General features: G+C 48.1%; 1 protein-coding gene and 1 long non-coding RNA gene across 7 annotated transcripts in view; one reads left to right on the forward strand and one right to left on the reverse strand.

Moving 5' to 3' along the window:
• Window positions 1-25,368, forward strand: part of LOC138545302 (FRAS1-related extracellular matrix protein 1-like) — a 1,530,918-nt gene that overhangs the window by 1,112,884 nt on the left and 392,666 nt on the right. For all 6 annotated transcript variants that reach the window (XM_069642060.1, XM_069642059.1, XM_069642062.1 and 3 more), the window contains one exon: window positions 24,717-24,981. In XM_069642060.1, coding sequence (XP_069498161.1) covers window positions 24,717-24,981 — 265 coding nt within the window. The remainder of the gene's footprint in view (window positions 1-24,716; window positions 24,982-25,368) is intronic.
• The window catches only part of LOC138545415 (uncharacterized), a 76,159-nt gene continuing 51,124 nt past the window's right edge, over window positions 334-25,368 (reverse strand). The window contains exon 2 of the long non-coding RNA XR_011290817.1: window positions 334-1,639. This is a non-coding gene — a long non-coding RNA (uncharacterized lncRNA). The remainder of the gene's footprint in view (window positions 1,640-25,368) is intronic.

Here is a 25,368-nt window from a genome sequence, read left to right on the forward strand (position 1 = left end):
ATATGCTTCTCATTTTCTTCTTTGTCCCAGTATGTTTTACATTTGTCACAGTCATGGCTTTTACAGTAACACATGGTTACATTAACAATTGTGGGAGAAAAGGGTGAACAGGAGCATAGGGGGTTGTGTGACAGGGTTTAAGGGAGGCCTTTCCCCAGGTGGGACATCCTTATCCCCAGGATGGGGAGTTCCTCCCCATGAGATCCTCCTCTATATTATCACCCCTATTGGGACTATTGGGTAGCAGCCTCACCTTCCTAGCCTCATAGGAAAGGGCTCCCACCTAGGGAGAAGTGACGAGACCTGATGAATCACCACAACACACACTGTAACTATAAACTGAAAACACGTTTAATGAAGGGTAAGAATAAAGAATAATAACATACAACAGAAAGGTTGAGAATGTTGGAAAGGAACCTGGATATTGTCAAGGCTCACACAATCCACATAGGAGGCAAAGATAATAATGCAACAGGTTGGCTAGCAGATGGATTGAAATAAAGTATGTAAAAAGGCAGTCAGAGGGCATAGAAAAACAAATATAAATGTAAACAACTCAAATCCAGCAGACTCTTGGGGCGGGAACCCATGTGGGAAGGACACATGAGGAGGGAGAACATGGGATCTAGACACGCTCTGTCTCCTCACCATCACTTTCACCTGTAACAAACACCTCAAATAGGGCCACTGCCTTGATCGTCTGGAGGAGGAGATTGAGGCATGTGGCAAGTGGGACTAGGTCGCTGTCCATGGCCCACTCCTGGAGGAAGAGGGTGTAAAAGAGAGTGAGCTCGGGGGACCTGCGAGGGGCAAGGGCTATTGGTGGCATAGATAAATGTTGAATTCCACAGACAGCTTCTTTCATCTCACGTAACTCAGCACTTACCCCTGCAATGCCCTTCCCAACACCTCTCACCTACTCCCTCAATCCCTGTTCCACCTTCCTCATAGCCCCCACCTGTCTCTCCCCTGCTTCCATAACCTTCTTTTCCACCTTCTGGAAGCCTTCGCTGATGGCCTCACTGGTGCCCTGCATAAAGCTATCTCAAAATGTCCTCACCGGCACCTGTTCCCTGGTGACATCAGGCGATTCCCCTGAAGGCGCAGTGGCTGTGGTTGTTAGGGTGGACAGGGTTGGCTCCATTGGATGGACAGCAGTAGCCAGCACAGATGGTCCAAGTGGAGTTATGTCTTGTGGAGACCCCTCTCCCGCTGGTGATGCATGTCCAATGATGTCCCCTACAGTGCAGGAGGCGCGGGGACACTCCCAGGGCCACCGTGCTGACCCAAGGTCCGTAAGAGAGACAGGACCTCCAAGAGAACTAGGCACCGAGAGAGACGTGGTTGGTGAAGTGGCGCCAGGTAGCTGACAGAGGGGTTTCCGGGGGACTCACGCACCAAGGAAGGGAGAGCAGGTGGTGCAGAATGAGGCTTATGAAGCACAGTAGACACAGCAACAGTAGCTCCTTAGTGGCTACATGGCTCTGCAGACAGTGTTTGCTGCCTCTCTTCTACCTCCTCATGCGCCACCTGCATTGTCCCATCCATCACCATCTTCTGTCAGCAGGTTGCTGCTCTGGCACACTTCTCTGGTTATGAGGAGCGTAGTCCTGGGCCATGGGGTCAATGGCATCAGAGGCTGCAAGAGATGACAAAGGGACACATCAGGAAATTCACATATGTGCTGGCAAACATCACTGCCATGCTGGAGAGACATGCCACTTATACATGCAACAGACAGAGGAAACATTTGCTCATACAAATCCTACAGCTACAGGTGTAGCAGCCATGTAGGGAGCACACAAATTCAGCGAGCACAGGAAATGTCCAAGTACACCTCCCGTCCCCCCAATATCTATGAGGTTAAAGTAGGGGGCACTACACATCTTTTCTCTGCACAGATGCTGCTACCTGAAAAGATGTACACACTTATCATTCCGGTAACAGGCAACACACTGAGTAATGAATGTGAATGACGAGTGGCATGGCTAGTGGGCGAGTGTTTAGTCGAAGGCATAGGGAGCCAACACATCTGCAGGCCATATCAACACATGCACATGTCCACCAGCATGTGGCAGGAACCTGGAACTCCCAATATCCTCCCAGGACCCTGAGGCGTGTGAGCACATACACACCAATTGTGTGTATGTGTGCGGATGACCAGTGGTCAGAAGTGAAGGCATAGCAATCCGTGTCACATGGACAACTGCCCAGGCAGTTCTAGCATGAGAATGCAATCCCCAACACCACACGTGTGCACTAGGTCTCAACCGTCTGTGTCACCATAGAATTTGCTATAACATGGTACTTGTAAGTACACAGAAAGCCAGACAACTATGATCACTGTAAGCCTACCTAACCACTGAACAGGGCCTAAGGCCGGACCAGCCCTTACAAATCTGACAAAACATTCAGTCTTTTAATAGCATTACCATCCCTATGCGCAAACGCATCTTATACCAGTTACACTCTAATCTCAGGCCGCAAAATTAACCCAGCTCCCTTTCATTTCATTACACATGGACACATATTGCTGGCTCACCACAACTGTTCAATAGCAGCAACCCCTTCACCATAAGGTGCACACTGTGGACAATTCCATGTTAGCTCACAAGCCATATCACACTTGCCAGGCATAGGCTGGGGCCTCTCCAAGCCCACAACCCTATGGTAACCCTCCAGGCTGATCCTGCTGAGTACCCAGAGTTCCAGGGGGCTGAAATGGGCCCATCTGGGTCATAGCACCCTGCCTAAAGTATCTTGACTTCCTTCTGTGCAGTGATACTCTCCCAGCACTTCACCTACATGGCTTGTGCTTGTAGACCCCAAGTGTGCTGATGTTCTGCACTGTCTCGGCACAAGACATGGCCTGTGCTGCTACCTGTGTTCACAGAGCTGTGACATGTGAGGTGCTCATATCTGATGAGCACCTCTGCACCTAGGACCTCAAGATCCTTTTGCGTTTATTTGGGGTTATACAGGCCAGTAGGGGGAGATGGCAAGCCATCCCCAGCAGCAGGTATGGTGCCCTGAAGTGTAGTTGGGTGGGGGTGCTTGAGGCTGCAGTCTTGGTATGTGCTGGCGTGGTAGGTAAAGAGGCTGGATCACCCTCCCCTCTGTGCGAGTCCTCAGTCCCCACATGTGTTGTCCTTCATCACCCTTTTCCTCAGCAAATAGGGACAGATCATGTGCCAAAGGCCCCTGTGAGTCCTCTGCAGGAGCTGTGGGAGAATGGCACTCTGCTCCGGTACAGGTGGGCTGGATGATGACATGGCCTGCTGCACCCTCCTCCCATGCCTTTGTGGAAGCGGAGCAGTGTGCCTCCTCGCACTCCACATCCCTGACCCTGCTCCTTTTTAACCTCCTGCAAATCCCAGAGGGTCGCTCCAGTGGGAATGAGGAGTCCCTGGCTGCAACACATTTCCTGCTGCCTTCCATTTCTTACTGGAGAGAACTGCTGACCAAATGGACTGACCTTCACTTCCTTTTATACCGTCTGAAAAACTTCTGATTGCTATCCACGCATACTGCTTTAGTTCTGCCATCGAAAGCCTGAAGTTTTGCAAGGGCTGTGAGGACATTCCGCTTGGTCAAGGCCCTTTTCCTTCCATCCACACATATTCCTTGCATGGAGTCCATTGCAGTTGTGTTTAAATGGAACGTGGATTTACACACATACAGACACTGACAAAGATGCACTCCCCTATCCACACCGACAGGGACATGTAAAGGAGTGGAAGGATGTTTCTGTTCCTGTGAATGAAGCTGTGGATTGTACACAGTCTTCTAAGGCCCACTTGGAATGTCCCTGATTGCTGATGTGTACTGGCCAATGTGTGTACATGCAGGCGTCAGATGGACCCTGCAACTCACAGGTCCAATGTGTTCACCAGACAATGGGACACAGGGACATGCAGCTGCCAGCCCATGTGCCAGGGTGACATGTGCATGATTGCTGATGTGTACTGGCCAATGTGTGTACATGCAGGCGTCAGATGGACCCTGCGAGTCACAGGTCCAATGTGTTCACCAGACAATGGGACACAGGGACATGCAGCTGCCAGCCCATGTGCCAGGGTGACATGTGCATGATTCCCGGGCCACCTTTGGACTGCATCAAATCAAAGAATGGTAGTGGAACCTTGCATCCCAGTACAGGAGATCTGCTGACTGGATGTACTTTCCATAGGCTCCATGGTAAGGACATGGTGCAAGGTTGTGGCAGGCTGCATGAGTTGCAGGATCTGCAGCCCCTGCTCTCCAGTGACACAGAGCAGGTTCTGGGCAGCAGGTGCCCCCTGAACAGCTGCTGTGACAGCAAATGTATTTATGCACAGATGATAAAATACCATGTTTACGTGCGTCACAGTCACTGTGGCAGTTGTTAAAGTGTATTATGAGCCATTCCAGAAGTATACAGCATTACATAGGTTGCCTAATACCTATGACACAAACGTCTAACTAGTTACAATGCCTTTGTGGACTCTGTGTGCCCTGCACAGCTCTGGACAGGCTGTCTGTTGCCTCCCCATCCAGGCTGTCGATGCTGCTCCCAGCAAACATCTAGGCAAGGTGGTACTTCCCAAATACGCTTTGGTGATGTAATGTTTCACCTCTAGTCACAGGAGAATAGCTCAGGGGCAACATGCGCGCCTTGGAAGCAAGACGACACAGAGCAACACAGGTTCAATCCCCGGAAACCTCTGGGTATTAAGCGATTAAGCGCATTATAAATAACCTATATCATATCATATATCATGCAGAGATATGGCCACTACACAGTAAGCTGTCCTGGCAAAAGATAGTAAAGGCACACCCATGGCAATAGGAGTGTCCTCACACCTGGGTGTTGCATAGCACAATAGCTGCTGATGGTGGGGCCAAGGGACGGGACGAAGTTGCTGCAGACAGAAGTGGATCCACACAGCTGGGTAATCTTTCCAAGATCGTTATCATCCTTGCATCTCTGTGGCCTAGCTGACCCCTCCACTTCCTTCCGCAGTAAGCACTATCACCATGAAGTCAGGAGGCACTCACCAATTGTGTCAGGACCATTGGTAGGTGGCCTTCATGCAGACCTGCTGTGGCGGAAACACCTGTGTACCCTTGTCTGTAAGTGTGACACACACTGAGACAAAGAAGATGAGAAGGAGGAGTGGAACGATGAAGAATACTCTGTGGAACCTGCGTGAGCATTCTAGTCATCCATGGCAAAAATACAATAAAAAGTAATGAAGGACTTACAACTACGCTCAGCCATCCCAGGAGGAACTGAGGACAAGGAAGGTGCTCAATGTGGGAGATCCGGGTGGCTGCAGACCGGGACACCAATAAGAAGCAGGAGGCCATGCCGGGGGGACCCTTGCGGAAGCAGTAACCCACAAGGGAGGTGGACCGAGCGGTCTGTAAAGGGGACGCATACTGCAGAGAGACAAAGGCTGCAGAGCCACCACAGTGCAGGAGAAGCCCACGCAAGCCACGAGAGGCCCACGCAGACTGAAGACAAACCCTGAGGCAGAGCGGAGCCCGCCAAAGAAGGCCCAGAAGGTACGGGAGTAAACGGGCTGGCCGGTGGGGGCACGAGAGAGTCTTGGCTACTGCAGAACGCATCCGGAGAGGCAAGTCCACAAATCGGGGATGAGATATAACCCCTGTTCCAGAGAGGAGGGAGAGAGAGCCATAAAGGGAAGTGGTTCCCCAACAGTGGTACACATAAGACCCCCAACCTTAAGACAAATAATCATGGAAAAGACACAAGTCTTCCTCGTGGCAGTAAACCGGGTCTGCAAGAGCAAAGAAGCAGAGAAATATAGGATCCATGATAAAAGAAAGCAATAGAGAGAAGAGGCTCTTCTTTGTGATGGTGCTTGGCAGGCTAGTGAACCAAGTCTGTCCAGCGAACTGAAAAGAGAAATACAGGTCTGGGACCCCCAACAAAAGAAAGCACAAGAGAAACCAGAGTCCTCTTCCCTGTGGCAGCACTTGGCAAGCCAGAGAACCAGGTGGAACATAGTGGGGAGGCCTGGGTCAAGGGCCCTACTGGTGTATTTTATTTATTTATTTTTGCATGTATTTACAGTGCACAAAACCAAGAGGAATCCAGGCGCTGGTTACAGAAAGTGCATTGAGCAGTTTGTGAGTATAGTACTAAGCATATGAGTTACAGTGTATGTACTCACTCTAGTGAGGCCTCACCCTGTAGTGCAGGGGGCTGCATTAGATGTGCAAACAAGCAAGAGGACAGAATAAGTAGGTGTACACAGTCTGATAAAGCCTTGCCTCGTGGTACGGGGGCTACATCAGATCTGCAAACAAGCAAAAGGTCAAATTGGTAGGTGCACACAGTCTGGTAAAGCTTTGTCTCCCGGTATAGGGGGCTAGTTCTAGGTGCAAAAAAGCAGAGGAGACGTAATTGGTGTAAGTTTGCTGTCTGAAAAGGCATTGCTTCATGGGCATAGACTGGTAGGTTGCCATACAATGCAGCACAGAGCTGATAAGTCAAAGAGGATGCAGATGCCGGTTGAGGCTGAGAAGGCGTAGCCATGTAGGTTGCAGGTATCGTGCATAGGCGGTGCAAGGCTTCTAGGTCATACAAAGTGCAAAATATAGAGCACGGTCAAAAGGTGTAGTCCATTACGTTGAAGTGAAGATGGAAGAACAACGTGAGTCTGGAGAATCAAAGTGCAATTGCAGTGTGAGACTAGACAATCAGACTAAATGCAGATGCAGCACAAGGTTGGACAATCGAACAAAATGCAAATGTGTAACTTTTAGCTCTTATTAGGCTATGCTACACTATACTATACCATATCATACTATACTGTACCATACTATATTATACAATACACCTTCAGTCTCCATGCACCCAGCAAGCTTCCACTTGTCACTCACATTTAGAGCAGAGTGTGCTTCAAATGAAACAGCTTCTTCTTGAGTTAACGAGCTCTGCTTAGCTGGGGCTGGCTGTCTTGCTCCTTTGCTGCTGCGACTCTCCTCTGCACTACTTCCGAGCCCCTGCGACTTGAATGGACTGGCAGGTCTCCTGGGCGTTCTACTTTCCCACTTTTCCTCATCCTTGTGCTGGGCTATGTATCTATCAAGTGGTGGCCTTGCATGTGTGAGTTAGTCATATCCGCTGTTTGGAAAAGTGAGGGCTAGAGCTTTCGTGTCACTGTGTCCATTCGAGGTAGGCCTCCTATGTAAAACTATATTAGATGGGTTTTTGCACCTCAAAGTGAGATATTTGCACCCGTTTAGTAAATGCCTTCACCGTACTCTATGGCATTCGTGAAGTTCTGCAACATTACGCATTGTATGCTTCTGCAGGCTATATTAGCCGGCTGTCTGTTATCAAAGGACTTCTATCTCACTTGTTACCCAGTGTTTTCCATGGTACCCTACGGCCCTTGACTTTGTGAATAAGCAAGATGCTTCTGTTTGTGTCTGTCAATTTCCTGTTCTTGAATCCTTATCAGATATAATGCTTACCTATGTGAGGTCACAAGGCTGCTCTCAAATAACACCTAATGGTGTGAAATCAAACAGGCTGTAGCTGTCATTTGTGGTTGGACAATCTGCAGAACAGGAAAGCACCATTTCCTGGACGTCGGCTGATCTTGCAGAGCCTGCGAAAACGTATTCAGCAAGTGTTGCACACTTTGTGTGCATCATTAAATAACTATTTTAAAGTGTGGTGTATGTTTGAAGAACACCTTTCATGGCTACAGGTCGTATAAAATAGGAAAAGCTGTCTTAAATCAGTTTGAGTTCATGCTAGTGGCTTACAGCCATGGTAAGCAGGATGGGCGGATCAGAGTTCCGTTAGGGCTGCATCAGTGTCGAGCACCATGGATGGATGATGTCAGACCGGGGTTAGAGTTACCTGCACAGCTTCGGTGATGAAGTATATGTTTGTAGTAATTTACAAGCCACTTCTCATCCTGGCACGCGCTGGTCAATCAGTGACGGTGCTCAACAATGGAGACAATAGCTGCATGACACGGGCAGAGTGAACAAAGCAGGAGGCTGTTAAGGCGATCCTCTTGTAAAGGGGGCCATGTCCATGCCCAAAGAGGGGTAGAGGGTCTTGCAAGTGGAACTTGTAAGAGGGTCAGCGTCACCTGCCGGCATCCAGTGGTTGGTCCAAGAAACCAAGTCATCAGCCAATCCAGAGCTGTCGGAGGCAGACCATGAACCCAAACGAAAAACAAACCCATTGAGGTTATCCCTCGTAACTACAGGTAACAGGGGTAAAAGGGAGACAAAAAATTAAACCGAGAATCATTTTTGGGATACCCGTATTCGTCCCAGTCAAGAGAAAGTGTTGACGCATAGAAGATTGAATGAGAATCATTATTATAATGCTCATACTCATCCCAGTCAAGAAGAAGAGACTTGCATATTACAATATAGAAGAGTGAATGAGAATCACAGTTTGGAATGTTCACATTGGTATCAGTCTGGAAGAAGGAAGTCTAATTAACAAGAGTTGACATAACAGAAAAGAAAAGCCTGAAGATAAGGTTAAAGCAGAGAATAAGTTTAAAGACCACTCCAAGAGATGCCAAAGAATAAGAAATGGACCACAATTAAAAGAAAGTAGAAGGGAAAAGTACTGGATAACCTTACCCTGGAAAAAGAGAAGAACCACCATTAGTAAAATTGCTCAAAAAGAGAACAAGAAAGAAATAGAAATGTAATATCAAAGAGAGAAGGAACAAAGATCCAATGATACATTGAATGAAGTATGTGAATTGATAAAAACATTCACCAGAGACTACTCAAAGATATTTTATTGAACTGAACTTCACCAGATGCCAAATCCTTAGGAGAAGGGAGAAATTCTCCTTTCTTTAGTAGTTGAGATAGTGGTAGAGTCAGAAAGGGTTAATTCTGACAGTGGACAGGTTCTGTTAAGACATTGTCATGACCCTTGCCCCTGGCCCTCACTGGCAAATCAGCCTTCCAGTTAGGGCCAGGTCAAAGGCCTTAAAACCTCATCCAAGACACTCTTGGAGTCAGTCCTGCCGCCTTTAGCGCCAGGCTCATAACCATCATGAAGACCAACATTAGAATGGGACTTTTTACTTGGGACTATTTAACTTGGGGGGGTCGGGGGGTTCAGCCAACATGGAGGCACACACATAGCTCAGTTACAAGGAACTGAGCTATGCGGTCTAGTCTTTTGGGTGTGGCAGGCCTGGGACTACTTTACCTGGACTACTTTGGGTGTGGCAGGCCTGGGACTATTTTACCTGGACTACTTTACCTGAGACTATTTAAAACACACCCAAACAGCAGAACATGTTTTGCGTTATTCTGCTGTGGGCAGCGTAACGCTCACCGTGTCCAGTTCTTTGATTCCAGTTTACCTGAAACTGAGGACCTGCAGAGAGAGAAAGAACACTACGAAACTTACTTGGAACAGTATCCTGTCTTCAATCCATCGCTGACTTCTGTTCCACTCACCTGAAGGTAAGAACTCCATCAACCGGCACCGCATGCATCCTGGAATACCATAACCTGGAAAGAGGAGAAAGAAAGACAGCATTAGTAAGCGTTTACTCACGTTTCCTCCCGAATGAAGAAAGCCACACAATTCTTACCTGGGTAGTCATCTCCTGGTCAGTATCATTGCTGGAACATTACAGCGCTCGGCGAGGAACATCGCAACCTGCAAGGAGAGAAAAGACACAGGTTAGCAATATAAAAGGCAAAACAGCGCTCCGCAACGCGCATTACTCACCGGACAACATCGCGCACACCGTGCTTTCATCTACCGGCCCATGCTCATCTTCAAACTGCATGACAACACCAAAATACTTTTCCATACCTAAAAGGAAAGAAGCAAGACATTATTATTCGAACTAAGAGGAACATAAGAACTGCATATAAAGACTGTAAAGCAGCAAACCTACGGAGTCACAGTAGGCCTGGATTCCCACGGGGGGGCTTGCACCAGTGAAGTAACTGGGTCGCTGCTCACCCCCCACATCTATGCGCCCCTGCCACGAGGAGCAGGACAGAGAATCCACCTTTTACAATATTAAGGTGAGGAGAAGACCCAAGGGGAGGAAGGAGTTGAGGCCAACGGAGATGGGAAAACAAAGACAATCTGGTATTGAATCCAGCTCTCCTATATTGCAGACCCATCTTTAATCAGAGGCCTTACCAAGGGACCGGGAGAGGGTTCGAGAGTGCAAATCATCCAACCAGGGCTGGGTGGCGTCCCCATGGATACCAGGTGAGCGTAACGGACATTCACTGATAACTGACAAGCACCTTAGCTAGTTTTGTTAGGTAGGGAAGCCTCATAGTATAGGGAAAGGTAGGACTTTATCCATTTATTTAATTAAACATCCCAGTGAAGTCGAGTTTCAGAGTCCTCGTCCTTCGTCTGAACCGCAACAGTGATACGCCTCACGTGTAGTAAATGAAATCCTCACTTGTGCTCCATTATATCTAAAATTAGGTTGCAAGCTTTTACCTTACTGTGCAACTGTACTTAAATTAGCTGCTTCAAATACACTGACTGGCAAACAAATTGGTGAACTACCCATAATAAAGATGACTATTTCCTGCACCAATAAGGTCAGGAGAGTTTACTGTGACAAATCCCTGGATGTAGTCACGTCTCCTGTATGGGGAGCCCCTTCCCTTGAGGCCTGGAAGGTGAGGCCACTACCAACAGTCCCTCTGGGCTGGGGGTGGTACTCAGTGGGTGGATCTCCCGGGGAGGGAAGTCTTCTATGGGATTAGTGATGACCTAGGGAGAACATGGTATCCCCAATGCCCACCTAACCCCAACACACCTTCCTACCCCCTTCCACCAACACTTTCCCTAGTGTTCCTATATGTTTTTGCCATACCACCAATATAGGAAGTACTGGGACGAGGAAGAGTGTGGACTCCTCAAGCGACAGGTATCCCTTAAGTAATGAGATGAGGTAGAGACCAATCGACTCACTGGAAGACCCAAAGATTAGTACTGAGACGAGGAAGAAGTATGGAAACATAGAGAACAGTCATGGGAACATGAATGAACAGTCTAGTTTTTCCCAAAACCTGATTGGGCAGAACCGATGATTCAAAACAGAATTGTGGAACCAGGAAGGGGAGAGAGACCCTCCTTGGAGGAGCCACGAGTGTGGGGAACGCTTGGCTTGGCCGAGAACTGAAGCTGCTACAAGAGAGCTAAATGGGCAGACGGAGAGGTTCTTACCTGGTCCGACGTGGAAGGACCATCCAGCGATGCAAAGCAGCAAATATCCAGGCAAGCCAAGCAGAAGAACTGTGCGGTTGCAGGGAGACACTTCCTGAGAATCTGCAAGTTCTGTGCAGATGCTGTAGGCACACCGGAAGAGCAGAGAAGCCTAGAGGAGCCAGAAACAGAGGGCAGAGAATACCGACACCGACCGGGCCGAGACGGTTGAGACTCTAAATGTACCAGGGCTACCGGGGCAGTTTGGAGGGATGCCAGAGGGCACTGGCAGAAGCTGCAGCCACCATACTGGGGCATAACGGAAGCCCCTGGGTGCAAAGCTAAGACCCCTAGCGAAAAAGGAACTGCAACACTGACCGAAGAGACTCCCACAGGTGTGGGACCTGCAGCCTTCTGTGAAGAATAACCTACATCCTCTTTATAGTCACAGTACCTAGCAGGAAAGTGAACCAGGTCTGCAGTAGCAGAAGGGGAAAATCCTATGGGTCTGGGACCCACAGCCTTTTATGAAGATAATCCCAAATCATCTTCGTAGTCACAGTTCCTGGTAGGATAGTGAACCAGGGCTACTGCACCATGGCCAGAGGAATACACAGGTCTGGGACCCGCATTCATAAGATTGCAAGCTCATGTCAATCGTGAACTTTGTAGTGCAAAGCAAGCGAGGGAAAGGGAGGCATTCCCCATGTAATGTTCAACTGTGAAATGTGAAAGTCTCAGAAGGGCCTGGGGGAAGGCAGTCATTCTGTGCAGTCCTTCTGTTCTGTTAAACCAAGAGACCTCAGGAGAAGAAAACAATACCTCCTGGTGTCTTCACTGAAGAATGGGTATTGTGAAACTAATCACAAGGCGGCCTCTGGAAGGGAGTCATTTACCGGGCACTGTGAGGACACTAAGAACCAAATACCCGGAGAAGGGAGCCATTCTCCAGGAAACCAATAGTGAAGCAAAACTATGGTCAATAAGGAATGATGTTTGAGTAGTAACCTTTTTCTTTTGCATTGGTACTGAACCCATACAGCACTGCAAGCTGTAACTTTGTTTTTTTGCAAAGGAACTGAGACCTTGAGATGGGAGTCATTCTCACAGGTGAAATTCCCCCTACTTTTGGAACTGTAGCTCATTATCCAGAGGAAGGTAGTCATTCTTCTGGACCAAGAAGATTCACTAACCTTTTATTATTAGTTACAAGCGTGAGAGATAGATGTAGGCATTTTGGCACTATGGTGAACTCTTTTTATTTACTTGACATTCTGACAGCTTCCTTTGTTCCTTTAAACAGGCAGGGAAACCCCTCTTAGAGTAAGGGAGAGATAGATTTTCTCTTTATTTTTGCCTGAATAAAAAGCCTTTGCCAATCACCATGCCACTACTGTGTCAGACTCATACTTCTGCACCCTTACAATACATTGACAAGTCCTTGCAATAGAAAGCAGCTGGTACTGTTATGCAGGACTGATCCTAACTCCCTGGTCTATAGCACACCGAAGCAGTGCGGCCTAACAAGCCTCACAATATTTCATTAGCTCATGGAATTCCAGAGGTCATAGACACTTTTTTCATAGTAAATATGGGACAGGATTTTTTAGAGAATATGATCTAGTTTTATTGAGGAATCATGGCTTCGGATAAAATGTATGTTGATGATTTTAGCTTATATTTTAAATCGGCAAATAAAGGGTCCTATAGGCATGTTAGGGAGTTTTACGAAAGTCCACATTAGGCAGGACTTTTGAAGACTCACACTTCAGACACAGGTTCCAAATCTTAGTATAGGCCGGAATCACACAGGCAGCCAGGCTTATCTTAGGAGGGAGGAAGAGCTGTAGGCAGTACAAAGAAATTGGAGTATATAGATAGGCCAAAGAAACACAATAAAATGTATATAAAAATAATGGTTTATTTCGTATATACACTAAGGTAAAGGTGATACATCGGAAAGGTAAATACCATAATACATAGTGGCCCTCATTACGAGTTAGCCGGTCCGGATTTAACTGTGCTGGTAAAACCGGCCCGGCACCGTTTTCCAGACCAGCTAACTCCAAGTTATGTGGCAGTGTGGTGTTACACCCGCCAGGTCTGACCTGGGAGGCGTAACGCCACCTGCCGCATATGGACATGGAAACACTGGCACCATTACTGCATGGGCATTCCGTTACTCCCCATTCCCGTGGAGTCCTTTTGGACTCCACGGGAATGGGGAGTAACGGAATGCCAGCTCCGGAATTACCGGACCATCAGGGGCTGTAATGTCCCGGTAAGTCCGGAGCGGGTAAATCCCTACAGGTCCGGCTGCAGCCTGCCAGCTTTAGCGGCAAGGCTACCCCCTGACTCGTAATGAGCCCCAATGAGTAACTTAGGACACCTAATGTAATATTTACATTAAGTAAATCACGTTTGTAATACTTTAAGAATGGCAGTAAGCAATTCAAAGGTAAGTAAAACCCTTATGTAATAACTTTTAAAACATCTGTTTCAGGTAGGAATTAATGAAACAAGACCAACATAAAGCAGGTAACTGCTGTAGTTGCCATTTGATTTGCCCAGCTGAGAGTGTTTACCCTGCAACCCACCCCAAAATGGCGGCCTGATTTGCACCGAAACTTGTTTTTGCCTCTGGGCCCTGGTGATTGGCTGGTGCTATTATTTTCTTACAATTGGGGTGGCCGGGAGGCGTGGAGCCGGCCTGTAGTTCCAAGGCCCACTTCTAAGGCCCCTGTCAGCTTCCCTGTCTGGTTAATAGGCTGCAACATGAGATTTCTGCAACAGCCAAACCCTTGCTGAGGCTGCTACCCCTGGACTATTGGACTGCCATGATGCTCTTACCATATTCTGTTTGAGTTGTTCCCTCCTTCCTGATTTACTTGTACTTCCTTCTCGGAGGGTACTCTCAACTCTCCCTGTTTATGTACTCATTTGAAGCTTTATCTATACTCACCACTACCTACGTCTACCACTCTAAATTCCTTAACTACTGGTCTCCCATTTTTTGCATTTACTCGAAAGTCAAACCTGGGTGTATTTTTCCATTTACTTGAAAGTCAAACTTGGGTGTATTTTTGCATCTAACTTTGGCCATTGATTGTAACCTGCTAGCCCAGTGACTGTTCAATACTGCTTTACTTGCTTACTCCTCCCTCTGCCTCCTCTCTTTTCCACTCATGGCACTTTCTGTCTCTCCCACCTATTTCAACTGCTTCTCTATTAACTATCATTCCCTTCTCACTAAGTCTGGAAAAAAGAAATTTAAAAAGGATATCTTGGCCTCCAACCCTGGTCTCCCTATCGCTGATACCTATACCAGTGCCTCTTCCAGACTGACCCTCACCGACATCCTCTTTGTTGTTCCTTCACCGGATCTATGGACCCCCCCATATGATCTCTGTGCTTTGTCCTGTCTCCTCTTCTCCCATTAATGGTGGCACTCGCTGGGATGTCCTCATGGCTTCTTTCGACTCCTCTAGAGTCATCCTTGATGTCTACCTAAATGGCACTGTCATGGTCCAAGGTCCTCAGGCCAATCTCCTCCTCTTTGATAGGCATTTCCCTCGCCTCATCAACTTCCTCTCATCTCCAGTTGTACCCTCCTCTCACTCCTTGGCTACCTTTCCCACTTTTTCCTCCTCCTCTGCCACTCTTCAGGCTACCTCCACAACTCCGCAGGGCGTACCTCTGATTTGTACCCCTCCCCGGAAGGTCTTTAAGGCTGGCAACCTTCTTCATCTTGCCACTCTCAACTCTCGCTCTGCTGTCAAACACTCCTCTGACATCTGCCACCTTCTTGAAGAACTGGACCTTGATGTCCTTGGTCTTACGGAGACATGGTTCACGTCCAGCTCTGTCACGAGTTTTGGCACTCGACTCCCTGAGGGCTACAAGACCCTCTCCGCACCCAGATCCACTCGACCTGGAGGGGGTGTAGGCCTGATCTTTCCTGAGTGGACTTCTGCCACTATAATTCCCATTCAGATTTACTCCTCTTTTGAATACCTTGACTGCAGGCTTTCAATCTCTCCCAGCCACTCTCTTACTGTTGCTACTCTCTACCGGTCCCTTGGGCAAATCACCTCTTTTCTCTCTGAGTGGGCTGACCTCTCCTCCTCCCTCCTGGCCTCAACCACTGAACTCCTCCTCCTTGGTGACCTTAACATCTACCTCGATTCTCCCTGTCCCTCATCTCTGCTCTTCTGCAACCTCTGCGATTGCATCTCTATCCTCCCTTCTGGCCCAACGCACGCTGCAGGACACACACTTGATGCCTTGATCTCCCCTGGCCTCCCCCCCTCTATCTCTCTGACCACTCCTCACTCCTGGAGTGACCACTGCCTTCTCTCCTCCAATCTGTCACTCTCTTCCCTCCAAACCAACCCCACTCCAACACTGCCACATACTTTCTCGGACATCCGACCTATGAAACGTGTGTCAGCTGAGGCTTTCGCAGCCACCTTCTCTCCCCCTCCGCCTCCTCTGGCCGACTCACACCCCAACACAACCCTGTCCCTTCTCTACTCTTCTATCTCTGACACTCTTGATGCTCTTGCCCCTGTCATGAGCATCCGCTTGAAGTCCAAAGCCAAGTGCAATTCCTGGTATGACTCTGACCTAGCTACACTTAAACGTAACTGTAGGGCGGGTGAGAGGAAATGGAGGGCTTCTTGCTCATCCTCTGACAAACTGGCCTGTTGCCTGCACCAAAGGCAATACAGACTCTCTGTCCGTACTAAGAAGAAAACCCACATTCAAGCCTGTGTCTCTGCGGCATCTAACAACTCGGCCGAACTCTTTAAAATCTGCAAGGAGCTTGCCAACCGTGCGGCAGTCTCCACCCCTCCTCTTGCCTCCCAGGCTCTCTGCAATGACCTTGCCTCACACTTTATTTTAAAAACCCAGGACATCTTGTCCACCCTCTCTTCCCCTGCCCCTCCTATTCCCACTCAGACTGTGCTTGCATACCCCCCTTGTCAGTGCTTAAAGTGGGCCGGGGCCTGCTGGGGCCAGGCCCTGGCAGTCTCCAAAAAGTGGGACTGAGCCGGGGCCCCCCATCCCACACAACATTGGCGGGATGCATTATCCCGCCGCGGCCGCAGCCGCGAAGGGAGATGCGCCCGCCAGTTTAATTTCAGGTGAGCTGACAGAAGTGCCAGCCAGGCACAGCGTCGCTGAGGCTGGCTGGAACTTCTGTCAGTCACTGTAACTTCCCTGATGACCCCTCATCTGAGGGGTCATCAGGGAAGTTACAGTTCCTTTGTTTGCCCTCGCCAGGTCACTGACCCTCAGCGAACCTGCGGGCTCCATGATCTAATATGCAGATTAGATCACGGAACCCGTGGGTTCGCAGAGGGTGAAAGGCGCCTCGGGCTCAGTGATCTATCTGCTCAGAGCAGAGATAACTGAGCCTGAGGCGTCTATCTCCGTTGGCAAAGCTTTATAAAAGATGCCTTGAATTGTATATGTTTCAAGCCATCTTTTATAAACGTAGAAATATTTCTATGTTTATAAAAGACCGCTTGAAACGTGCACAATTCAAGGCATCTTTTATAAAGCTTTGTCGATGGACAAAGCCACCTCGGGTTTTGTCCGTCCTCAACGCTTTATAAAAGATGCCTTGAATTGTTTACGTTTCAAGCCGTCTTTTATAAACATAGAAATATGTTATAAATGTCTATGCTTATAAAAGGTGGCTTGAAAAGTGCACAAACCATAGTAAGGTAAGAACACAAGTGTGCGTAAATTACTATGGTTTGTGCACTTTTCAAGCCACCTTTTTATAAACCTAGAAATACGTAACATTGGTATGTTTATAAGGCTTGAAAGGTACACAAACCATAGTAGTGCGCACACAAATGTATAAATGCTCACATACATTTATATATTTGTTTGCGCACCTTACAATGATTTGTGCACGTTTAGGCCATGCCCACAATGGAAGCCACGCCCCCAAACGAGGGCCCCCCCTCAATTTCTTACCCCACTTAAAGCACTGCCCCTTGTATCATCCCCCACCGCCCTTCTCTTCCTTTCCTATTTTCTCCCCTGATGAGGTCACTAGACAAGTCCAATCTATGAAAGCCTCGTCAAAACAGGTTCATCCCTGTTCCTCTAAAACCATCAAGGACCACATTGACACCCTCGCTCCGGCCCTTGCCGATTTTTGCAATCACTCCTTTACCTCAGGTTCCTTCCCCTCCCCTCTGAAGCACTCCCTTGTGCATCCCCTTCTCAAGAAACCCACAGCTGATCCTTCCTGTCTGGCTTACTATCGCCCAATTTCCATTACCCACTTTCTGGGCAAACTCCTGGAAAAGATGCCCATCTCTCAGCTTAACCTTTTTACAGATTATGTAGGCTGTCTCCATGACCACCAGTCTGGCTTCAGAGCGGCCAGAAGCACAGAAACTGCTCTCTTGAACATCCGTGAGGGTCTGCTCTCCAACCTGGCCTCTAACATTCCCTCTGTCCTCATCCTACGTGATCTCTCTTCTGCCTTCGACACGGTCAACCGCACCATCCTGCTTAACCGTCTCTACGATAACCTGGGTATCTCTGATATGGGTCTGGCCTGGCTGACCTCTTTCCTCTCGGATCGACGCTCCCAGGTCCAACTGGGGTCCTTCCTCTCCTCTATCTTCCTCTCTACCTGTGGGGTTCCTCAGGGGTCTAACCTATCACTCTGGCGTTTCAACCAATACCTGGCAACTCTCGCCCACTGAGTTGCCTTTTTTGGCTCTAATTTTCCAGTGCTACGCTGACGACACTGAACTCATTTTCCGGCTGCCCTCGGCCACCTCCTCTCCATCTCTTATCTCTGACTGCCTTACCACCTTTCAAGATTGGTGTACCGCCAACGATCTTTGTCTGAATGTCAGCAAGATTGAGATCCTCCTCATTGGCACACCATCTCCATCCTTTTCCCTCACTCTCTGGCCGGCCTCCCTTGGCTGGCCGTCCTACCCCTACCTGCGAGGCTAAGAACCTCAGGGTCTCTTTAACTCCACACTTTCCTTCTTCGCCCATATCTCTGAGGTCTCTAAAAAGTCAAACTTCCTACTGCACCTCCTCAGAGGTACTCTGCCTGTCCTCTCCTTCCCTCAGAAGCTCACTGTCTCCCAAGCTCTGGTTCCCTCTAGGTTGGACTATTGTAACAGCCTCTTTCTAAATCAACCCGCCTCTACTCTCCGCCCTCAGCAACTTATCCAGAACAGGACTGCAAGACTTGTCCTTGGCCTCAAGCCCTGGGATCGTATCTCTCCAGCTCTGAGAACTCTCCATTGGCTCCCAGTGGATGCAAGGATTAAATTCAAAACCCTCTGCATTGTCCACAAGGCTTTCTGGGGCCTGGGTCCAAAATATCTTCAGCTATCGCTCCTCAAATACCTCCCCTCTCAAGGTCTTTGATCCTCTACCTCTAACTCCCTCCGTGTCAATCGTTTTTCAAAGAAACGAGCTGGGGGTAGATCTCTATCTTTGGCTGGGGCTTCCCTCTGGAACAGCCTCCCTGCCACTCTAAAACTTGATGAGAACCATCTCTGGTTCCGGAAGCACCTCAAGACCTTCCTCTTTGCTTCTGCCTTCGCTCCCCCTGACCCTTGCTGATCTGCTCTTTCTTGGCACTGAGCACCTGGCCACCCTCTGTCCTCTGGGTCCAGGTACCTGCTCAATCTGCCACCCTCCTGCACTGCCTCCTTGCCACCCCTTGCACTGGGGACTGTATCTGTACCCATACAGCCCCACCCCCCCATTCTTCATCTTTTTCTGCACGCATCAGACTTACCCAGTCTGCTGCCTTAAACACAGCACTTGCCATTTTCTGACTGCACTACCACTGTTTATTGCCTACATTTTCTATTTATTTTTATGTATTGTTATTTATCTGCTCTCCTCTGCTCTGCACTTTTCATTCTCCCCCTTCAATGTACTTTTTCCCTCTTCCCTTTCCCATGCACTTGTGCGTTCTCAATGTCACTGGGCCTAGTAAGATCGCTGTTGTGTTGTGTTCTCCCCTGTTCCCCTCCCTTGCCTAGTCGCGCTCTGAAACACTTGTGTACAAGCGCGATACAAATAAAATATCATATCATACTTGTAATAATTTCAGAGAGTCCTTAGGCTTTAGTAGTCCTTCCCTATCTCATTATGAGTGTCTCGGGGGTCAGATTGGAGGGCCAAACAAGCAAAGCACAAGCTGTAGACTGTTCCAGAGGAAGTCCTCAGTAGCAAGTAAGTAAACCTCTTTGTTGTAAAAAGGGTTCAGGGACCTCAGAGAATGCTCCCTGAAGGCACACAGGCGTTAGGCCTGGGCAAACGTGCATGGACAAAATCCAATACACACGAATCGGCACTCCAGCAAGATAGGAGCAGCAACCCAACTCTAGGTAAGTTCCACCAAGACTCTCACAGTACCTTAAACATGAAGAAGAGGATGCCGCACAATGCTCCCATGATGCAGCAGCCGCAGATTCGGACACCGGATTCTTGGTCAGGCAGATGAAAGAAGGGACACTGAAATTGATCTCACAGCATCAGTCGAGTGAAGAGGCTTCAGGCAAAGGATTCCTCATGTTTCTGTGATTTTGGTGCCCTTTTTAAAGCACCAGCAAAGAACGGTTCCTGTCTGGTCAATTCATCTTGCTTTCTCTGTCCAGCACTCTGGTTAGGGGACTTCAAGCAGTGGAATCCTGCCTGTGGAGGTCCTCCAAAGTTTCAGGAGGATTCAATCTTCGGAAGACGATGCACTGCACAGTGGCCACAGGTCCCATGGTATTGGCGGTTTGCAGCCAGTGAAGGTCGTCGTGGGAAGGCTTGAAATGCAGGTCATATTGAGATTGATTGCACCCACCAGTATAAGGGAGAGAGTTGTCCTTTTCTGGGCTCTCCTGATGCTTGGAAGAAGGGGTCGGATAGCAGTGATTACTCGGAAGGCATCTCCAGTCATCAGGAAGTGGTGCAGGTGTCTCTACCCTTCCTCTCTATTCTAAAGATCCAGTGGTCAGCGTGTCTTCAGCCTCACGATCCATGCTTCTTATACAGTAACCCAGCCAATCAACACCCATGCACCATTCAAACTGTGGGTGGTGGCTGTCCTTTTAGGGCAGCCAGCCTCTCTCTTTGAACTGGTTCTAGGTAGTCACAGCAGAAGATGAAGAATAGCAGAGTTTCAGAATTCTTTCCGTTTCCTGTCCACAAAGACACATTTGCACCTTGGCGGCCTTCACCAAGGGATCCCACCGAAGATAAAAGTCAAACCAGGACCTGCCCCACCCTGCACGGCAGAATTAGGACCAAGAAATGACAAGCCATCTTTAATTGGTGAGAAAAGAACAGTGTCACCATTTTGGGTCAATGGTGCCCCTTCTGTACATGACCGCAGCTGTGACAGTACCTATATGGAAGAGGGGACACACTGGAGCAATCACAGGGCTCCGTCTTGCTGGGCGCTTGCGGCGCATTTGGTGAAATAGTGGATTGTGGCAGTTCTGGGAGTTTGGAAGTAACGGACAATGACAGTGTGAGTGTGCTTACACACTTAGGTTCTTTTCTCCATTGTTGGAGCTTGGCAGTCACCAAAGTACACAGACCCTGTGGGCAATCCAGCTGGTGTTGAACTGAATCGCAAAGTTTTGTTGCGGTTCTGCAGCGTTTGTGTGATGGATTGGCACTGTGCACTTGGTGTTATACAGAGAAGTTCCACAGGATCATGTTTCGGTGTTGAGGGTCGGCAATGCTTTGCGCTCTCATGGAGAGGTGGATTTGGGAGCAGCACACACCGTGCAGACGAGAGAGGCACCGAGTTTAAAGATGTATGTGTGCCTTGTGTTTTGAGATTGGTGTGGAGAGCAACACACAAGGCGTAGGAATAATTGATTCAGTGTCTTGTGGGGTATTGGAGTTGGAGCCAACATCGCCAGTTTTTGTATGGTCTGATTGGGGTGAAATGGAAATGTAGCTTTAGAGTTGTTACTGCACAGCTTTTATAATATTTGTGGTGCAAAGCCTGCAATGATACTATTGGATGTGTGCAGCCATGCTCCTGGAAGTCGTGGTCTTTGTGAGAGTGAGCATGAAGGTTTGCATGTCGCGGCCTCTGTAAGGGAATTGTCACAGAAAAGTATCATTTTTTAATACAGCGTTGTGTTGTGTTATGATAACTAGGTTCTCTCAGCAGGTTGGACTGTTTTTGCAACTTTAGGGTTAGGACATGGACTCATAAGTGCCAGGATTTGAAGTTGAGGCTATTTTTTAAATGAATGCAATGTTTTAAATTTTCACAGAGGTTTGTTTTGGGTGCTGTGCTTGGGAGCTTGGCTGTTTGTGTAGTCCATGGATAGCATTGCGCAAATTGGAAAAGTTGTGTTTTGTTTAAGAATTATCTGTGTGCAATGTGCTAGTACAATGTTGAGATTTGTTCCACCTGTTTTTGTGATGTGCTATTAGTACGCTATTGTGGGAAATATTTTTCTATTCTGGAGTTGTGGGGTATGGTCCACTAGTCCAGCTGTGTGTTGGTCTTTGGGGGTGTTGGACACCCGGTGTGCTTGGAGTGAGCTGTCAACTGAGTGTGCGATACCTGTTGTGGTGTGGCCAGTGGGGTGTAATTAACCTGTTGTCTGTGTTGTGGTGAAGATTTGCCAAATGGGAACGATGTGTGTGTGTGGAGGTTTGTGTTGGGAGATTATTTGCCGCACCCGCTGGGGTACACCGGACCTTTACGTATGGCATGGTTTGACCTGAGTGATGTGGTTTGGGTCTGGGAGCCTGAAGTGTCTGAGAGTTTTGATGCTGTATCCTTTCTTCAGTTGTGTGTTGTCTCGCCTGATCTCAGTAGAAAATGGAGGGGCATTGATTGAGCAGATTGTCCCTGCGTCTGAAAATGGTTAGGACGGTTATAGGGTTTGTGTTGGGTTTTGTTCTTGGGAGGAATAAGTTCTAGAAGTTGAGGGATGTATATGTGTTGGGTTGTGTGTGTGTATATCTCTTACTCCTAAGGGGTGGTTTGTCTTGCATTGTTAAAGAGGGAATATGGTTTTTATGTGTGTTTTTTTGTAAATCCTTAGGCTCTTTTTTAAGTTATTTGGATAACAGGTTACATTCAGGACATCAGGTAATGGAGATCAGGAAAGGGATCTTAAGGAGAGCCCAATGGCTTCCACCACCCAGGCTACATGTCTCCAACTGCTCTGGGTGGAACAGCCTTGGAGTAAAAATTGCACAAAAAAAGGTAGGATAAACCCACTGCCACCAGCCATTCAGATTAGCTTTTCACAATAACCAAAAAGTTACAGGAGCTGTGAGAAAGGGGTTACAGTGTAACCCCTCAGCACTCAATCTCCCGGTGGCACTTAATAACCTACCACATATCACATTATACTGTGGTAGGGGTTCTGTGGTGTATATTCTGTAGTCCTGTCGCCAGAGAAGCCCCACTTGCTCTTTGGGGTAAGTGAGTAGCTAAAGGACATTGTCTGGGTTAGAATCACACAGACATCTGAAAGGATATGGGCAAAGAAAATCACATCAAATTGTTCAGTTGGTTTCATTCATATACTGTAATAATTATCTGCCTATAAACAGTTCCAGAAACGTCTATATTATGATATGATATTTATAAGGCTGCTAATACCCAGAGGTTTGTAAGCTGCGACCGGGGGATGGAACCTGAGTTGAACCGTCCTCATGCTTGGAAGGCGAGCACGTTGCCCCTGAGCTATCCTCCCAAGAAACAATACATTATTTTAAAACGCCTTGATCAATACTCCCAGTAAAAATGATTACTTAATTGCATGACTCAAGGATGAACGGTGCGTGCTGTGATTAGTATCCCCGCACCTTCTCCAGAATAACTCATGGTCGTGAGGTACTAATCACTATAAACCCCTCGTGCGGGAATTTACCACCTGATAAAAATGCCAGGGACCATGTGAAGACCCTCTGGGCACTCTGGCGTGTAACTAAATACCTGGGCCATTACCAAGCAAAGAATTCCCCCCCCCGGGCTTAATGCATAATGTGTACCCTCGTCATTGCATTGCCTCCATATTATTGTCTGTTTGGTGGGTGCTGGACTGTACTTCTTGCTGATTCCTCGCCTGGCGGTACTCCCTGCCGCATTCTGTCTAGTCTCATCCAGCGCAGCAGGCCTGCAGGCCAGTCCCCCTCTTTCCCACCTCCAGCCGTCACTATCCTCGCATGGGCAACAAACAGCTTTCTGCCCTACATGCCACCTGCCTCCCTGCTCTACTGCCCCACACTACCCTCCCTGGCACCCGCTCGCTTCACTCTGGTGCAGCTCTTCTTCGCGGATTCTGCTGCCAGTGCAGTGGCCCTTCACTGCTCCACTGCACTCTACTCCAGGTATTAAAATCTAGAATCCCCTGGGCAGGGGGCCTTTACTCGTTCCTAACGGTGCTGCTGGCCCAGCACTGCCTGGTACTGCGTTATTATTACTACGTCCCGGGCTAGTATTATGGTTATTACTTAAATGTACACTATTTTAACACATGTTTTCAAAAGTAATGTTTCAAAACTGATATTTATTTGTAACAGTTGTGTGAATGTCAGCGAGGAGTGCTTTATTCATGGAATTATAAATTAAATACACTTTGGCTAATGACATTGTTGCAGTTAAAATGTCACATACCATGACGTTTGTTGTACTCAGGATTTTCTTCTTTGCAGAATCACTTTTGGTGGCCAAAGGTTTATGTTGATTCAAGAAGTCATAATGATGGCCTAAGGTGAAGAAGGCAGCGCCATTTCTGCCAAGGCCTGGTCCCTTTCACATGTGGGCCCCAAATATTAATCTGCTCGACAGCAGCGCTCTATCACTATAACTGTATAAAAATGTATGAATGTTAAGCCGAGGAAGCATACCACCTCTGCGTGAATCAGGTCATGAACAGCGCCCTGATGCCTACGGGTTTAGGCGCTTTACAAATACAAAAATAAATAAATGCCATATGGGCCATTCACAGTACGGATGCCGCTATACAGTATTATTATTAATAATAAATCAAATGTCTTGAACTGCTTCTCGCAAGATCTGCGTTCATACGGTCTCAGTATCACACAGGCACTGTTACCTCATCTCCAGGCTGTATGACACGATCAGTTGAATGCATCTCACTTCTGAATTATTCCTACTGCTAAATGTATGGGTGCATCTCAGAGACCGTTTGTACTTCCGAGAAATGAAAACATTATGAGTCGTGAGCCATGCAAAACGTTCTTCTTAAACTGCACCCTCATTGTTTGGCGGGAATGGGGGGTGTTTGAAAATGTTTGGAAGCCTCTGCATATCCGTGCTCTTGCCCGTCAGCATTTGTCGGGATTACATCAGCAATCATGGGCCGTCTTTCCAGTGATTGGCTTATTTTATGCAGTCTCATTTGCATGTTTTGACACTGCTTGTTGGGGTTGCATTGACCGTTTTGTCCTGAATGAACTGGACTTCGCAGACTGCCCCGCCAGCCCCTCACGTGTTCTCCCCGTTTCATCCTAGGCGACATTGTTCTGCTCACCAAACCAGTGACTTTAACAGCGGGCGACAGGGTGACCTTGACCACAGATGTTCTGATGGCAGCAGATGGCACTGGCAAGCCCGAGAAGCTGCTCTTTGCCATTTCCGTGCCACCTGTGCACGGTCAAATTGAGTACATCAATTACCCAGGCGTGCCCACCTCCAGCTTCAGCCAGTTGGGTCTGGTGGCCCAGAAAATCTGCTACGTTCACGACAACAGCCACGAGGCCATCCGGGATTCATTCAGGTGAGGAGCCCCGTTGAAATGCGAGGGTTCATATGTTTTTCTTCTACGTTGTGAGGTAAAATGATTTGCGTTTCATGATGACAGCATATGGTTAAGTGCGCTGACGCATAACGGAGGCCACGGCCGCAAAAATGATGAGGTTTCGTATCGCCATTGGGGCCTCACTCACATATGGTTTAAACTAGTGTGTCCAGGCTGTGTCTAGAGGCAACGGGGAGTTACTCCGTACACAGCCAACTAACCCCGCCAATTACACCCACTACCAGCGCCAAAGCTGCGTCTTAGAACCAAGTGCTTTCATTCAGCGAAGTGTGACACATTTCTCGCAGACACGACACGCAAAAGAAGACGCAGGCCCGCTCACAGGTGTGATTTCTAGCAATGGTT

This window comes from Ambystoma mexicanum, chromosome 1q, assembly GCF_040938575.1.
Source record: "Ambystoma mexicanum isolate Mex_15411 chromosome 1q, UKY_AmexF1_1, whole genome shotgun sequence".
Classification (NCBI taxonomy): domain Eukaryota; kingdom Metazoa; phylum Chordata; class Amphibia; order Caudata; family Ambystomatidae; genus Ambystoma; species Ambystoma mexicanum.